General features: G+C 33.5%; 3 protein-coding genes across 5 annotated transcripts; 1 reads left to right on the plus strand and 2 right to left on the minus strand.

Annotated features, from left to right (window-relative positions):
* Window positions 1–3,067: 3,067 nt before the first annotated feature.
* Window positions 3,068–4,475, plus strand: LOC18585789 (abscisic acid receptor PYL4). Its single transcript, XM_007008792.3, has one exon. The coding sequence runs from the start codon at window positions 3,330–3,332 to the stop codon at window positions 3,975–3,977; it is 648 nt and encodes a 215-aa protein (XP_007008854.3). The 5' UTR covers window positions 3,068–3,329; the 3' UTR covers window positions 3,978–4,475.
* A 3,025-nt stretch (window positions 4,476–7,500) lies between these two features.
* TBL33 (TRICHOME BIREFRINGENCE-LIKE 33) lies at window positions 7,501–10,552 on the minus strand. 2 transcript variants are annotated; one of them, XM_007008795.3, is made up of 6 exons: window positions 10,188–10,552; window positions 9,845–10,056; window positions 9,062–9,239; window positions 8,771–8,970; window positions 8,522–8,680; window positions 7,501–8,109 (listed from the first exon to the last, which is right to left on the minus strand). In XM_007008795.3, the coding sequence occupies exons 1-6, from the start codon at window positions 10,254–10,256 to the stop codon at window positions 7,770–7,772; spliced, it is 1,158 nt and encodes a 385-aa protein (XP_007008857.2). In that variant the 5' UTR covers window positions 10,257–10,552; the 3' UTR covers window positions 7,501–7,769. The 2 variants fall into 2 exon arrangements, with proteins under 2 accessions (XP_007008857.2, XP_017984468.1); XM_018128979.2 differs by having other exon boundaries at window positions 9,845–10,061; window positions 10,188–10,551.
* A 2,139-nt stretch (window positions 10,553–12,691) lies between these two features.
* On the minus strand, window positions 12,692–17,132 carry LOC18585792 (protein trichome birefringence-like 33). Of its 2 annotated transcripts, XM_018128978.2 has the most exons (7): window positions 16,870–17,132; window positions 16,540–16,762; window positions 15,051–15,228; window positions 14,733–14,932; window positions 14,467–14,625; window positions 13,910–14,258; window positions 12,692–12,823 (listed from the first exon to the last, which is right to left on the minus strand). In XM_018128978.2, exons 1-6 carry the CDS (start codon window positions 17,045–17,047, stop codon window positions 13,922–13,924), a joined length of 1,275 nt encoding a protein of 424 aa, XP_017984467.2. In that variant the 5' UTR covers window positions 17,048–17,132; the 3' UTR covers window positions 12,692–12,823; window positions 13,910–13,921. The 2 variants fall into 2 exon arrangements, with proteins under 2 accessions (XP_017984467.2, XP_007008860.2); XM_007008798.3 differs by lacking the exon at window positions 12,692–12,823 and having other exon boundaries at window positions 13,783–14,258; window positions 16,870–17,129.
* Between the last annotated feature and the right edge of the window lie 664 nt (window positions 17,133–17,796).

The following is a 17,796-nucleotide window of genomic DNA, read 5'->3' on the forward strand; positions in this document are numbered from 1 at the left end:
ATTAAAGGAGAAGATAGAGATGATTAAAGTTGAATGTGGGTAATAAAATAGAACCAACTTGTAACATTCAAGTTATTCAACTAACCCTCTTTTTCTTTTATGGCCCTTTTTTATTTTTTTTCGGTTTTTTTTTTCTATTGTTCATTTTAAAGAAATTAATTATCTTGACAAAGAAATGAATATATTACATATATTTATCATAATTTGGTGATGAATAGATGGCTTGCCTACCTTTTGTATTATGTTCCAAGTTGCATGGATTGTGCTTATCTAGCTTAAGAGCTGAGATTAAAGCTTTCATATTATATTATATATATATTATTATTATTATTATAAGGGTTATAAGAAGGGAGAAGGTACAATGTTTCTTATTAAACTATTGAACAATATATAAATACTTAAATTATATATAATTATAAAATCTTCAATTTTTTTTGAAATCAAAGAGATTTTATTAAGATTTCAAAAGAAATACAAAATTTATAAGTTAACGATTAGACTAATATTAACAAAGAACTGAAAAGTTCCGTCACACGTGAACAAAACTATTTAATATATATTACACCTGAAATAAAAATAAAAGATCGAATAGATTGTAAGACTCCTTATAAAAAAAATAAAATTCCTAATAATTTGGATGATTTGAGTTAATCCCAGCTCGCCAAGTGACATGGAGTTATTAGACAAGTTGCTGCTATTGCCAAAAAAGAAAAACCCAATCAAGCTAACTTAATATGATGCCGACATTTTTTGTTGAAATTAGTGCTATTTTGTTTGTTTTGTACCTCAAGTGGGAACTGCTTACTGTATTCCAGCAACGAAATTAAAAATATATATTATTCTCAAAATTAATACATCTTCTACCACAATAAAGACATCAATTACTTAAATTAGCATTTTTTAATTTAGTTAATTAATTAACAAAAAAAAATAGTGAGGAGGGAAATGCCAGAGTATTCCCAAAGTATTTTGCACACAAAAAGCTATTAAAATTCTACAAACTAACTATGAATTTGTCTTACATAAATTGCTCCAATAACACTATATTTTGATCATTTGTTTAAATTATAGTTTTTGCTAAAGTAAAAATCATGGACCATAAACCATTATTAATTAAAGTATTTTTTTTAAAAAATAAAATGAAGAATATTATTAGTTTTTTTTAGGCTAGTTGATAATGATGACAACAACATTGATAATATTATGAAACAAGTTGCACCTGATCAATTTAGCCTAGTGGGACAATTGTGATCTTTTTCTCCTTATTCTAGGTAGAATTTTTCCACATGAATTTATCACAAGTCAGCCATTAATAATCTTTGGAAAAAAAAGCCGACAAAGTCTTATTTCAACGATAAGAAAGCAAGCTCCGGAATCTTTAGATTCAAAGTTTGAATCTTATTATGTGTGAATTTAATTTAATTTTATGTTGATTTTGTTTGATTCGGTTAATTATTAATTTCTTTTGTAAAGATAGTATTGAAATGATATTGAACCAAGTAATCATTTACTAATTATTTTCACCCAAAGAGATCTTTATTTGATTAGAAAATCAAGACGTAATCATGATTAACATATCTTGGTTATTTCCTTTTGATTTGAAACATATTTATTCATTTGCATTTCAATATTTGCAACTTTGGATCCCTAATCCCACTAAGTAATGAATTCCAGCCTACCAATGTTAAAAATCATGATTTATGCATTCAATTAATATTGGATTTGATAATTTCACAAAGATTATATGAGCTGGAAGCATCAACCAAGCTTTGCACTGTGAATCTTCTTTACCAAGGTTGATATTTCGCTACCTAGTCAAGCTTGGGAAAATTCAAAATTTCATGATAAGGAGTTTACGTCACATTGAGGACAGATACACGTGTCAGTCGCGACTCTTCCATTTTTAATATTATTATTATTATTATTATATAATTTGATATATATAGTTTCATTATCTCTATTCAGAACAAGTAATTTGCTTTGAAATAATATTACATCACTTTTTATATAAATTTTTAAGTGACCGATCGTGTTATAAATCTCTGTGGAGGACCAAATTCACTTTCATTGTTTTTCTATGATTTAGGGGATTAAAATTTAAGATTAATTAAATTGAGCAGATTCGAGATGCGTGATACACGATGAAGGAAGCAATTAATGAAGCATTTGTGGCTTACTAAACAAGTCTTAATCTTTGTACTGTATGTATTAATTTCTGCTGATTATGAAAGGAGGTGGAAAAAACAATGTTAATCTTAACTTTTATGTTGCAAAAATCAAGCCCTTCTTTAGCATAACTAATTATTTTATTTAATAACTTAAATATTATCAATAATTGATAGACTTAGAAAAAAAAAGAACCCCACCAAAAAGGAAGAGAAAAATTAAAAAAATTATCTATTGGAAATACTCCTTAAATTCCTTTTTATTTACCTTTTTTTAATTTTCGTGAAAATTAATATAGAAGTTTTGATTTTAATGTAATTAATATTAAATTTTGAATTTTTATAATATAGATGATCAATAATTTAAAATATGAAAAATTAAAAAATATAAAATATAATTTTATAATGTAGAAAAAGTAAGAATATTAAGCATAAAAAAGAAAAATTATTTATTTTGAAATGTCTCAAAAAAATGAAAAAAAAAAAGAAGTGGATGAAGTATAAATCAGTTATGGCTTACCTAGACTAAAATAATAATAAATAAGAATTAGAGGAAATAAAAATAGAGTTTTATAAAAATAAAATAAATTTATTTTACATATTGAAACTCTATAATCATAATTAGGCAAATGACAAATCCAACACATTTCTCATACTATTAACGAGTTAACATATGATCTTACAAAATTTGATATTTTAAAGTCATATTTTTGTTTGAAGATTTTATTTATGAAATAAATCTCTTTCTTACTTTTCGAAAAAAAAAAAAGGATCTTATAACATAATTTTAAAAAAAAATTAATAAAAAAGAAAATTAATTAAGAAAGTGGCAGTTTTGTAGTTTGAATAAAATAATAGGATAATCTACCTAAAACAAAGTCCAAAGGATCTGCAACTTGGCGATCCACTTGCAGTGTCCGGCGTAAGCTAAAGCTGTTTTCGCTTCTCTCTTTTCTCTCTTTCTTCCCCCTTAAAACTCCTCCTCCAAGAAATCCTCAAACAATTCCAAGTGGTCCTCTTTCTTTTTCCCTTTTTTTTTTTTTTATTTGAACCCTCCCCTTTTGATCTTTCACGTATATATTTCAACCCCTCCCACGCGGTTTTAAGCTTACCATGACCTCCAACACAAACCCACACTGACCCAAAACCGGCAGAACAACCACAATGCCTTCCTCGCTGCAGCTCCACCGAGCCGTCTCCGCCACCACCACCATCGGTTGCCACCAAAAACAAGTTCAACCCACCACCGCTTGCACCCTCACGAGGATTCTCCCTCTTCCTTGCGGTTTCTCGGTGCCTGACACGGTGGCGACGTACCACATCCACACGGTGGGGCCTAACCAGTGTTGCTCAGCAGTCGTTCAAGCCATCGAAGCCCCTGTCGAGACGGTTTGGTCAGTGGTTCGTCGCTTCGATAACCCTCAAGCTTACAAGCACTTCCTCAAGAGCTGCCATGTCATCGTTGGTGACGGCAACGTCGGGACCCTCCGCGAGGTCCACGTCGTGTCCGGCCTCCCCGCCGCTTCCAGCACGGAGAGGCTCGAGATCCTCGACGACGAACGTCACGTGCTTAGCTTCAGCGTGGTTGGAGGCGATCATCGGTTGACCAATTACAAGTCCGTCACGACTCTCCACGCTTCTCCGAATGGTAAAGGTACAGTTGTCGTCGAATCGTTCGTCGTCGATATACCGCCCGGTAACACTAGTGACGATACTTGGATTTTCGTCGACACCATTGTACGTTGCAACCTTCAATCTTTGGCTCAGATGGCGGAAAACATGGCTAGAAGAGCAAAACCATCATCCCCATAATCCAAAAAAAAAAAAGAAAAAGAAAAGGTTCTAAATCTCTTAATTCTTTTCTCTTTTTTTTTTTTTTTTTTTGTTTCCGAGATGGGTTCCATTGGCTCAACGATGGAAGATCAGCTAACAGGACTCATACCGGGAATTCCCATAGATCAAATAGAAGCCTTGAAGTTGAAGGTGATCATACAGAACTAGTACCATGACGATGATCTAATGTTATAAAACTTGTTTTTGCTCCTTCTTCACCATTTTCCTTTTGTGAAGATTTTGCTCTGATCACAGTCAATTTTTCTGTTCATTGTCTATGTAATTATATGAATGTCCTGCTTTGTCTCAATGTAGAAGGGGTGTTATTTTCTTCTTTCTTTCTTTACGTACGAATCAGTCAAAAAGTTTGTAGTAATCCCTGTGAATTCCCATTTCCCATTAGATTTCCTTCTTCTTTTACCCCTTTGTATGTAATTTTTTGAATATATCATAAAAGCATTAGGTAATTTAAGTCAACCCTAGCTATATATATATATATATATATATATATATATCTTCCATGGAACAAATTCTTCAAGCTTGATCAATGTTTATAATCAGCAGAGGATCAATTTGATTATTTGTTTATTATTCTTTTCTATATGAGAAATCATTATTTTTTCGAAATACAGTCAAATTCGTTGATAAAATTAATCAAATCAATAATTTTTATAATAAAGTGCACAACCTATATTTATTTATAACATGTTGCCAAATATTCGCCGGATTAATGAAATAAATTTTCGTTGTAAAGTTCAAAAAAAAAATGTTACAATCCTTTGCTGTAAAGTGTTAAGAGATTCCAATTTTGTAATGCACTAATGATCATTAAGGGTGTTTTATTATATAAATATGCAAAAACCATGCATTGAACATGGTTTCCAATGTGATAAGTTTTCTTAATAATGTGCTTTTCTCCATGGCAAAACAGTGGTTTCAAACTAGATTTATCCAATAATTATGTGTCGTACTATGCTATATACTTACATTATTCCATTACATTTCCCTAAACTTTGAGAGAATATCGTAATAATGATTTAAAAATAAAAATACATTAATAATTAATCGGAATTGAAAAGCCGGTGCCTAACATGTGAGAGACTCAACATGTATTAATATATTAATATATGTAAAAAAATTAAAAAAAAAACTCAAACTTTAGAATTTTCTGTATAAGCTCATGCACAGAGAAAATTCGAAATACCTACAAAAAAAAATATATATATATATATATATATATATATATATATATATATATATACACGCACACTAGAGGAAGGAATCAACTAGGTTGCTTTTGCAAATTGCCACTTGACTTTTAATAACTCCAACTTGATGTAGAAACAAAATGCAAGTTGATGTTAATTACTATTTTTATTTTCTAATTATATTCTTTTTCCCCTGTAATTTTCTCTTGTTATTGTTATTATATTTTGTGTTGTGCAAGGGGGCGGGGAGATTTTGCAACTTGGGTATGCAAGTGGGCACGGAGGCTATTAATGTTCCACGTTGTTTACATAAAGAAAAGAGAAAACAAAATGAAACGAAAGCCACCCGTTTTTGTTTCTGTGCTAGGCAGCTGATTTGACTGCTCATGCTTTCTATTTGTAAAATGCTTTCCATTGAATTGATGAATCAATGCCCATGTTTATCATAAGCCTAAATATAGATCTCAGGGTCAGGGTCTAGGATTTCTGGAAGGAATTTTTGGTTTTCTGTTTGTTCGGTACGGGTTACTGTGGTGTATACTGACAATCAGGGCATCTTATCTCTTTGGTCATTGTAGTTTTTGGCTTGTTTGCTTTCTAGGAAAGTTTTCAGTACGCAGGCAACAGAAAATGGAAGTTGCTTGAACAAATTGGCTCAATCTCTAGATTCTCTACATTTCCTTCACACCCTGCTCAGCTTTCAGGTTTTTTCCCCTCACGAAATCTGCAGCAGCCATATCCTTGCTGGATAGCTTTACTGTGGTCTAAAGAAAACTGTTGTATATCATTGTGAATTTCAATTAGATTTTCGAATTAAGCATAAACTGAGAATTTGAGCCCTTTTAAGCTTTAATTACACTATAAACCAGACTTTTGTGAAACAACCTATCGTTACATAGTAAGTAAATTATTACACGTCAGTTGACACTTACGTTATTTGTAAATTTGGAAAATATATATATATATATATATATATATATATAGAGAGAGAGAGAGAGAGAGAGAAAATTATTAATGAATTATAGCTGATCCATCTAATTGAATCTTCAGCTTCTTCACAAGAGTAGTTTTGGCCACTTGCTTAAATGTCATGCTGATTTTTTCACAGTTGAAACAGCTGGAATTTGCTCAGAAAACCAGGTGGTGGCACCCCCTACACGTGGTTCTTGTCTGCAACTAGATAAAGATAAAAAGAAAGACAGAAAGTATTTCCAAGCTAGCAAAGCTTTTCGAAGGATGTTATTATTGATATTCAAAGGCTGAAAGCTTTGCAAGTTGCTGCTGGGAGAGAGAGCAGCAACAGCAGCAGCTGCACCTACAGCTACCTTGGACATGCAGACTTCCAGTATAGATATGCGAAAGTTGACATGTGCAGCAACAGGTTTAGACAAGTTGTTTTGTTCAGAAAAAAGAAGCCTGTCTTCTTAGACCCAATTGATTCTTGAATTAGCATCAAGCAAGCAAACAAAGGGTTCCATCTTTTTTATTTTTGGGAGATATAAAGAAAAAAGAAAAGCTCCAATCCTTTAAATTGAGTAAGACCTTACATACATATATAGGAGAATTGAAATTAAAACTTCAAGAAATGTTTTTGAATTGATTAAAGAGGTTGTTCAAAGAATATTTTTCAAGGATCATCCACATGGAAATCATCAGGTTCATAGCATACTCTGAAACATTGATTGGTTTAGGATAGTGTTAGAGAGTCGAAATTCTGAGCTCTGATCAAGGTGATTTCTTGCGGAAGGGTGAGGAGAGGCTCTTGGAAATTCAAAGGAAGACGAGAGGATTCCTTTCCATGTTTTCTAATTTTTAACAATATAATGTTGAAATTTATGGAGCTTAAATTTAATTTATTTTTTAAAAAAATTTTAAGATTAAAATGTAATTATCCCTTTTAAATTAAGCAAGTTTAGGATGCAATCCTAGCTAAAGAATGGCTAAATAAAGTAAAAAAAGATGATAAAGTTAACCTCTTCCTCTTTTACCACATGAAAAGGGTGATATACAACACAAGTATAAAGTAATGAAAGCTCAAACAACCAATTTTTTTGGCATAGGTCTATAATCCTAACCCAAGATCAGAGCCCTTTACATATCCATTTGAAAACCCAATTGAATTTATCTTATAAAAAGGAAAGCCCAATTGAATTTGGATCATAGTTTCTCCATAGCCCCAAAGGCATATAAGCATGATACAAACTAGAATATTATGGTATGATGAAGCCAAAATATATGTGCAAATATTGTCTAAATTAGCTAAGAAAGTAATATTTTCATTCTGATAATTTAAGTTAAGAGGAAAAAAAATCAATCAATTCAATCACTTTGTGAAATTTCCTTTCCAACAAGCTCTATTATTTTACAAAGCTCCTGTTTTCATTTTTTTCTTCTCCCTTTGCCTGTCCAACATGTTGACACCAATGCCCACCCCAAGCCCCCAAAACTATTAATGGAAAAAAGAATTAGTCGCCACTCGATCGTATTGCTGGCCATGACCAAACCAATTAGAAAGAAGATTTGACAGATATATTTATATATATTCACCACTGAAGAATTATATTCAAGGATAGAATAGCTTGGCAAAGAGAAGCTCATTCCAAGTATCTTGAAGGCCTGGCAAGCACCAATGCACGCAGTCAGCATAGCTGACAGGGTTCGCTAGCTGCTCAGGCGTCAACGGATTCCATTGCTTCTTGTAAATCGATGTGTGAGCGTCTTTGCGGTAACTAGAGAGTTGAGTGATGTTGAGAAATGTAATGGGAAACTTTGATTTGCTGAATACTTCTCCGATTACCTTCATTATGCTCTTTCTGCTATCTGAACCCCAGTAACTAGGATCTTCGATCAATGTCGTTTGATTGTAACAATTCTCACCAGGTTCACCTGCCCAGTCGATGCTCCTGCCAATTGTGAAATTATATCACTGATGTAACCAAAAAATAGTAGTAGTAGTAATAATAAATCTACAGAGTAAGTGTTGGATATGGATACAAATACGTGTATGATGTCTATACTCGTATTCGTCAAATGTGTTGGACATGAGTACATCAAAAAGTATTACTGCTAGCAATAAATCAAGGTGACCGCGAGATACGATATATGTCCGACACAGGTATGTTCAATTTCTTAAAATTTTTTTAATATATTTGAAAGGTCGAATTTCTATATTCATATCTGTCGTATATGTATCAAATATGAATACATGTGTTCATCAAAAAATTGAAGAGTGGGAATAATATAATAATAAATTATAACAGATTTTAAACTGATATATATAAGAGAAAAAACAGAGGGAGTTTAATTTCTACGCACTTTGCATGAGTAGGTGACATGCTAGTGAAGAAGACCCTCGTCTTCTTGCGATCCATATTTTTCCTCACCCATCTCAACAAGGTTCTCATTGCCATTCGATAGGCATCCTCAGTTGACACCACCATTATTTCTTTCTCCTCATCCTCAAAGGACCCTTTCCTGTCGAAATTAACATAATATTAAGGAATCAGACCTTTCCCTAACCAAGAAAAGAATTGATGAAATCTATCTAGGGAGAATGAGACATACAAGATCTTCATCTCCAGGCCGGTCATCCACCAAAGATAGGAGTTGAAAACCAAAATGTCGACGCCTTTCCAATGCTTGCCATGCTTGTTGATCGAACCTTTCCTCACAATCCTATCAGATATCCTGTGAACAATAGCATTGTCCGAGTTCGACTCTAGGAGGAATGGAGCCCAGTAGAATTCAATGGTGGCATTGTAATCCTAGACAAGAGAATAGAAAGATTGTAAAGGATTAGCTGCACGATTAAACAAGCAATCAATGGGAATTTAAACAAATTTGATCTTAATTTACCTTGGCTCGAAACACTGTCAGGGCATCATTGTTGTAAGTTTTCATGGATTTTCCATCTTTAGGGAGGAGTCTATGGAGAAGGCAGATCATTGATACGTATTGACCACGATTCAGTGAGTCTCCCACAAACATCATTCTCTTCCCTCGGAGGGTCTCCAGCATCAATGTGGCATTGAAGCTGTTAAAGTCAGGACAGCATTACCTCAATCTATTATCATGAATTTAGGCAAAAATTGTTCAAGTATTTGACTCAAGGGACCAAAATGTAGCTTTGCACGTGCTCCCAATGCGGTCCCTGATTCTCTCCACGTCGCAGAATGTCGAGAGGAAAGCCCCACATCGACTGAGACATGGAAATATTACCAGGTAATGAGTCCCACCTCCTTTATATTTCGATACTTACCCAACACCGACAATTTTTGATCCCTGTGACCAGGAATCCACATTGGCTTGGCACGTGTACAACGATGCAACGTGGGCAGCCGCCTCTAGCCGGAATCACCGGCCGGAGACATAATGGCCCCCCCAAGGAAAAAGGTAACAGCTTTCTAATTTGCCAATTCAAGATAACATACAGCTAAAATTATGATTATTCTAAACGCGTTACGCTTTATACCATGAAACAATAAGAACAAAGGAGAACAAGACAAAATTTGCGTAAGATTTTTGGCATGTTCTTCAAAGGAAAAGTTGAAACAATATGAAGAAAAGGAATCAAATTTAGAATTATGACAGGATAGAAAGAGAAAAAAGGAATGATGATCAAAAGGTATCTGTTTCTACCTAGGAAGATCGCAGGCATGGGGTTGCCATCTCCATTTCTGATACTCCCTGTCAGGTCTTCCATGTTCTTGACACGTCAACTGAGGTTGGATGTAGGGGCACTCCGATTCATCATAGTGAGGCCGAGTCAGCTCGTCCCGAACCCACCTCCCACTGAACATGTCACACCCTTCCTCGGTCTTCCCCACAGCGAATGGCAACTTCTCTCTTTTCTTCACTAACCCCAAAACCAGACCCCAACTCAGTCAAACGAAAACAGTAGTCTTTCAACAGAAAAATAAAAAATCTGCTAATTGTCAGAAACCAACAAAAGAGCTTGAACTGACTGATCAGGTAAACTCACCTGGTCTAGAGATTGGTCGGCCTGGGATTGGTTCAAGCTGTCCGAAAATGCACATGAAGTCTTCCCCATAGAGGATAGCAACGAAAACAATGAAAGCCAACAGGGTGAAGAGGTAAGGAGAGAGACGAGCCTTTCTAAGAACAGCAGAGGATGAAGAAGGAAGGGGAGGCTTCATTTTTCTTCCAAAAAAAAAGGAAAAAAACAAATTTGCTTTTTATCTTTTGGATTATCGTATGGTAACTAATAACTATGGGTATCTGGGAAATATAGAAATGTTGAGATTGGATTGAATAAATATAGGAAACTATGGCAAAGGGTTGCAATCCTCTGGAGCAAAGCTTTGAGATTTGTGAGATGATGGAAAAAGTCTTTAACAGGTTTGCAGATGGTCACCAGGTCATGTCTTAACTGTTTAATTGTCACGTTCTAAGGGTTGAATTTTCAGCCAACTTTTTAGAATTTTTGTTTAATTTAGATTAGATATGAACATAATTGAATAAATTAATGATTATTTAACTAATACTTATAATTACTTGGAACGTAATTAGGTGGGGGGTAGAGTAGGACCAGAGTTCATGGGGGGAAAAGTGGTCCATTGTTGAAATTTTAGAGCATTTACTCCAACGGCATATAAAACAACTTGTCATTGCCTCAATGAATATGGGTTATAACTAGATTTAATTAATTGAATTTTTATTCACATTATATATATAAATAGGATAAATCTCACTTATAATATTTCCTATAATTCTCACATACTACCCTTTGTCTTTTTCCTCAACTAGTTTCTTATGGATAAAATCATATTCTCAAAATGAATTATACCATTAATTTCGTCTAATAAAATTATCAAAATTTGTTCACATTCAAAAATATTTGAGTAAATTATTAAGATGTAAAAATAAAATGATTTTACAAATTTCTTTTATATAATCTTTATTTTGAAAGGATCCAATTGTTTTACTTAAAACATTACTTCGAATTTGGTGATATTTATTTAGATTGCTCTCATGTACTGCAAGTCATGTGCAACTGAAATCGAGTATTGAATGTTATAATAATTAAAACCCACAATTTAACTTAACTTTCACTTAAATTTGAATATGATTTCTTTCTTCATCTTAGATATTGGGGGAAAACATAGAAAATTGGTATCTATTTATATTAATTTCATTTACTTTCAAATGAAAATTAAGGACAATTTAGTTCCCCATCTTTCTCTAACAGGCTTTAATATTCAATGGTTAGTTGTTCTTTGACCCTTTGCTCATTACAATCAAGTAGCAATATACTAAATATTTATATTTCATTTCCAATTTTGCATAAACAGAAGGACAATTAAGGACAATTTAGTTCCCCATCTTTCTCTAACAGGCTTTTAATATTCAATGATTAGTTGTTCTTTGACCCTTTGCTCATTACAATCAAGCAGCAATATACTAAATATTTATATTTCATTTCCAATTTTGCATAGAAAGAATGGTTGTTCGGTTGTTCCTTTCATCCTGAGGGTCATTTTCTACCTACAAAACCTACGAATTTTTGAATTAAGAAATCAATGAGTGAATGTAAGAGTAGTGGGTAGTGAATAATTGTCAATGAACATTATAATTTCCCTTGGCTTTCAAGCTAAGGGTCTCCCAAAAGATGGCATATCATTATCCAACTTTTATACGCCCATTATTACAATGACTTGTGGGGGGGGGGGGGGGGGGGGGTGGAACAAATATGGGGTGATGATGAACTAAAACTCGATAGGGTTGCTTTCTTTTTCTTTTTCTTTTTTTTTTTTTTTGAAGAGCGGGTTGCTTTCTTTTAAGGGATTTAGGTGAGGATTTGGTGGCATTTCACCTTCTATTTTGTTGGTTTTTCTATATTTTTCTTACTCTAATTCTCAACAAGAAGCAGTTGTTTAAGTGCTATCCAGCTGATAGGGTCAGCAGCCCAATAGGGATGGATCAACTAAACAAATTTCCATATCACCTAATGTTCATAATTAAGTTTGTATATTTGGATTTTTTTTAATCCCTTTTTGCCAAAGTTACTACTAGTATTAGTTTTCTAGTTCTGGTAATTGTCTTTTAACCCACTCTAATGGCACCATTGTTTTAGTTGGATTTTGTAGTTTTTTTTTTTAACATTATTACATTATCTATTTTTTGTTTTTTTTTCTATTACCTTGGCTCAAATGTAATAGTGGATAGTGAAAATATTCTTAAGAGTATATGTGATATAGTACAAAAGTAAACAACTAATGGTCATCCATTCACTTTGATATATATATATATAAGGTCAGCATGAAGTAATATTTCACCATTAATTAGTGTAATATAATCCTTGTAAAGGGTCATTTGCCCTTTTCAAAGCAAAAGGTTTTGGAAATTTTCTTTCCTCTATAATTGGCTGGTTGCTTACGGAGTTTCCAACAAAGCTAAATCATGTGGTCTCAAAATCGCAAAAAGCCATCCTCAAGGAAAGTAGGAAACTTCACTTTCAAATTATATATACTTTTGTCAAAAGTGCAGTCTCCTCCAAAAGTTCCAATAATGCTGGCATTTCCATTTGTATAGCATTCAAGAGATTCAACAGAATTGTGAGGCCCATTCTCGTGGAGATCCCAAGCATTATAATCTCAGGTAATCTCTTCAATTATATCCATTGTTAATTAGCATTTACTTGTGATAACTTACAGCAGAAGGTTAATTTGTAGTCCTAGATTATGCCATTCCTTGGAAATTTCAATTTGTTTTCCAATCTGAAACCTCAATCTACAGCTTTCAGAATGATGCCATGCATTCCTTTGAACTGCTGCAATTTATTTTACCATAGAAGCTAGTAAACAATGGCTCAAATAACTGATTCTGATGGTTTCGATTTCAAGCCTGTAAAACCAAGTTCTTTAGCAAAACTGAGGTCCATATTTCCGATTGTCTTTTTCTTTTTGTTATGCCTTTTGCATTTTATATTGAAGCCAGATAAATGCTGGCATGCTTCCATGAGCATCAGAGACAAAAATCTTAAAGATAAGCAAGCAGACGGTATGTTTGAAACACTGATCAGATTGTATGACCCTCCTAGGACCCTGCTTTGGATGGTACATAACTGGTCAGTGACCCATTAGAGGTTGGTCTTGGCTTTAGATCTTACCGGTCCTTTTTCGATATTAATTTGGAATGTACAAAATTTGAGAAATATGTCATATATCTTGCATTGACAATAATTTTAAATATGTAAATTTTGAAAGATACAAAACATTTTGTATTGATATTAATTTCGAATGCACGACTTTTATAAGATACAACACATTTTATCATAATACGAGAGATTAAATAATTTATTTATTTTTGAATTTTATATATTAAAAAATGATAATTTCAAAGTTTAAGTTTAATTTTTTTCTCTTAGTAATTTTAATTCATACATGGTGTTGATATTGCATTGTTATTCTTATCAACATATGCCAGTGCTTTCTATATACGGGAAATGTAAAGTCTTCATTTCAACTTTACAAAATAATCAATTCAATCATTAAGTGACCATTTTCTTTGTAGCGATCACTATTATTTTACAAAAAAAATCCACTTCTTTTTCTCCCTCTTTCCCCTTCTGACTCCATCCCAAGAACCCAAACGTGTAATGGAAAAAAGAGTTATGTGCCGCTTGCGTGTTGGCAATGCCCGAACCATTTACAAAGAGGATTTTGATTTCACATTTTTCATCATCCAATATTGTACTCAGGGGTAAAATAGCTTGGCGAATAGAAGCTCATTCCAGGTATCCTGAAGGCCAGGCAAACACCAATGCACACAATCAGCATAGCTGACAGGGTTTGCTAGCTGCTCGGGAGTCAGTGGACTCCATTGCTTCTTGTAAATCGAGGTGTGTGCATCCTTGCGATAGTTTGAGAGTTGAGTGATGTTGAGGAACGTAATGGGGTACTTGGATTTGCTGAACTCTTCTCCAATCACCTGCATAACGCTTTTGCTTTCTGATCCCCAGTAATTAGGATCTTCAATTAGAGTTGTTTCATTGTAACAGTTGCCACCAGGTTCACCTCCCCATTCAGTGCTCCTACCAAATATAAAAATTCAAATCGTCAGAGTGGTTTTAATCAAGCTAATTGGGCATTCAAGCACTTGACTCGATACTGCATAATGTTTGTCTTTTTCCATTAAGCTTCTTTCTTTTGTTTGCATGCAACCCCAGGATCACAATCTTGTGAATATTTATTATATTAGATTAAATTGAGAGAGAGAGAGAGAGAGAGAGTTTGACTCGCTTTATATGCAATGGTGACATGCTAGTGAAGAACACCCTTGTCTTGTTTCGATCCATATTCTTCCTCACCCATTTCAGCATGCTTTTCATGGCCACCCGATAAGCTTCCTCAGTTGTTAGCTCCTCAATATCCTTCTTTTCATCATCAAATGACCCTTTCCTGTGGAAAACATAAGCCACCATCCCATCAGCTCACAAGAGGTAATAAAGCAACAAAATTGGCATAAAAGGGGCTGATGAATCAATCCAGGGAGACGCAAACAGTACAAGAATTTCATCTTCTGGCCGGTCATCCACCACAGATAGGTGTTGAATACCAAAACATCAACTCCTTTCCAATTCTTCCCATGCTTGTTGATGGAGCCTTTCTTAACCATCCTCTCAGCCACCCTGTGAACAATAGCATTATCGGAATTCGATTCTAGAAGAAATGGTGCCCAGTTGAATTCAATGGTGGCATTATAATCCTAATTAAACAAAGACCAAAAAAATTAAGAAACAAAATGAATTCTAAATCAGACCAATCCCAAAGTAGTCATGATGAGAAGCTTAAAATTAATTTAACAAATTCCAACATGAATTTACCTTGGCTCTGAAGACAACTAGTGACTGATCCGGGGAGGTTTCCATGGATTTTGCATTCTCAGGGAGAATTCTATGGAGGAGGCAGACCATTGAAACATACTGACCCCGGTTCAATGAGTCACCCACAAACATCATCCTCTTCCCTCTCAAGGCCTCCAGCATCAATGTGGCATTGAAACTGTGACAAAGATTATTTGACAAGCATCATCATACATACTAAATCAAAGTAAATAATATAAGTTTTATTTCATATGAATAGAAATGAAAAACAATGCTTTTTCTCGAGATGTTACACACAAATTGAAACCAAATGGTTTTAAATTAAAGAAAGAAAAATAATATATTCCCTTTTCATTTTTAAATGTTTATCACTCTTCGAGTTTTACAGAAATTAATATAAAAATTAAGATAACAAACTTTTAATTTTGATATATTTATATTAAAATTTAAAAAATAAAATCAACTTCAGGGCATAGAACTAACTTCGTGGTTGTATTACTTTTTTTTATTATTACTTCAAAATTTTCAACTAGTTTGACTCTAAGCAGTCCAACCAATAACCCCAATATCCATTTTTTTCCCACCAATTTAGTTGTAGAAACAATCATCATTAACCTAATATACGATCCATGTGGCAAAAACATAACGCGGTGCAGGTCCAGATCAAAGTGGGCCCAAATACACCAGATACTTGGACTAGATGCAAGTAATGGGTCCCAACTCCGAATAGTTTATACTTAGACAGGCCCCAACGTGCGACCCACCACAACACTGGCGAGGTCAACCATGAGAAGAAAAGGGGCCGCTCCACCGGCCGGTCGATCGTGATAAATACATCTTAATATTTAATTTAACGATAAACATTAAAGAGAAATATTTTTTTCATAATGTAGTAATTTTTGATCATTTAGTCAATATTTGAATTATATATTACAAATTCATTTTTGATTATATATTACAAATTCATTTTTCATGAACACCAAACTACAACAATACAAATAGTAGCTTTTAAATTATATTTATATATAATACAATACGTTCCTAACTCAATTTCCTACAAATTAAGATATGGCATCAAATCAAAGTAAAAAAAAAATTAATTATTGGATATGCTAATTAATTAATGTTCCAAATTTAATGATATTGCATGTAAATAACGTAAAATTTAAAAACTATTTTACTTGTCTTATAATCTTTATTCACACTTTCACACCATTAAATGCTTTGGATTTTTTTTAAAATAATTTTCCTATAATTCTTCACGTCAAACTCCGAAAAAGGCTCACGTTTTTAAGAACTTGAAGGCATGCATTACTATTTCCTATGCTGAAACCTGAAACAACCAGAACATGGCAGTTGGCAAACAAGAATCGGAAAAGAAAGTGTTTCTTTAAGATCCCAGCATTAACAGAAGAAGAGGAAGAAGGAAAGAAAGAAAGAGATGTGAATGTGGTTTCTAGTTGTTTGATTTTGGTTTGGTTTTAATTACCTGGGAAGGTCACAGCCATGGGGTTGCCATCTCCATTTCTGATACTCCTTGTCAGGTCTTCCATGTTCTTGGCACGTCAACTGCGGTTGAATGTACGGACACTCCGATTCCTCATAGTGAGGGCGAACCAACTCGTCCCTCACCCACCTCCCACTGAACACGTCGCACCCTTCCTCAGTTCTCACTATCGCGAATGGCATCGACGTCGTCTCTTGTTTCTTCTCTAAACCCAACAAAAACCCCTGCATCAGTCAGACGACCCTCGAACCAACCAATATCTCTCCAAAGAACAAAAAACAACTTGAGTACTTAGTTTACGTGTTAACTCACCTGTTTGAGAGATGGGTGGTTGCGTTGGGACGAGCTCGCCTTGGCCAAAGATGCAGAGGAAGTCCTCAGAGTAAAGAATGACAACGAAGAGAATGAAAGCTAACAAGGTGTAGAAGTAAGGTGAGAGACGTGCCTTCCTAAGAACAGAAGAGGAGGAAGGCGAGAGAAGAGGCTTCATTTCTTTTATTTTTTATTTTCTTTCCTTTCGGGTTTGGCCAGCTATATATGAAAATGGGGTTTGATTTTCGAAAGCTTATAGTATTGCTTTAAAGGATCATTTGCATTAATGTACAAATATATAAAAGTTAATTTCAATGGTTCACTAGGTTTAAATATGTTAATTTTGTATATATATAATTAGCATATGTTGGACATATATGATTAACTAATATGAATAATTAAACAACTAATTAAAAGATAATACGGAGTATTAATTTTTTAGGATTTTGCAAAAAAAATTACTTTTTTCTTTGTCCGTCTTTTCTTTTTCAGGATATTCTGAAATGAAATTTCCTTTTTCCTAGCTGTTGGCTGTTATGTTAATGTTTTCCTACTGGAATCCCCATTGTCATATGGTCAGCAACCTAATAGTGATGGATCAACTAAAAGGGTTTACATATATATATATATATATATATATATATTTTATTTATATATGTACCTAATTAATAATTGTGGTTAGTTGTCTATATGGATTTTAATTGGTTTTTTTAAATTGAAATTAGTTTAATTTTCCTGTTTTGGTTGTTTGCATTGAATTAAGAACTTACAACAAAATTTTTATAATATATAATAGTTAGGTGAATTTCATTATTTGTTATATCAACAATAACCTTCTATGTCTTGATTCTCCATGCATGTATTATTATATGGTTGGTGCATAATATAAAATTGCATCGATTCCCAAAATATTATTATAAATTTTAA

This window comes from Theobroma cacao, chromosome 10 (assembly GCF_053813885.1).
Source record: "Theobroma cacao isolate CCN51 chromosome 10, ASM5381388v1, whole genome shotgun sequence".
NCBI classification, from domain to species: Eukaryota; Viridiplantae; Streptophyta; class Magnoliopsida; order Malvales; family Malvaceae; genus Theobroma; species Theobroma cacao.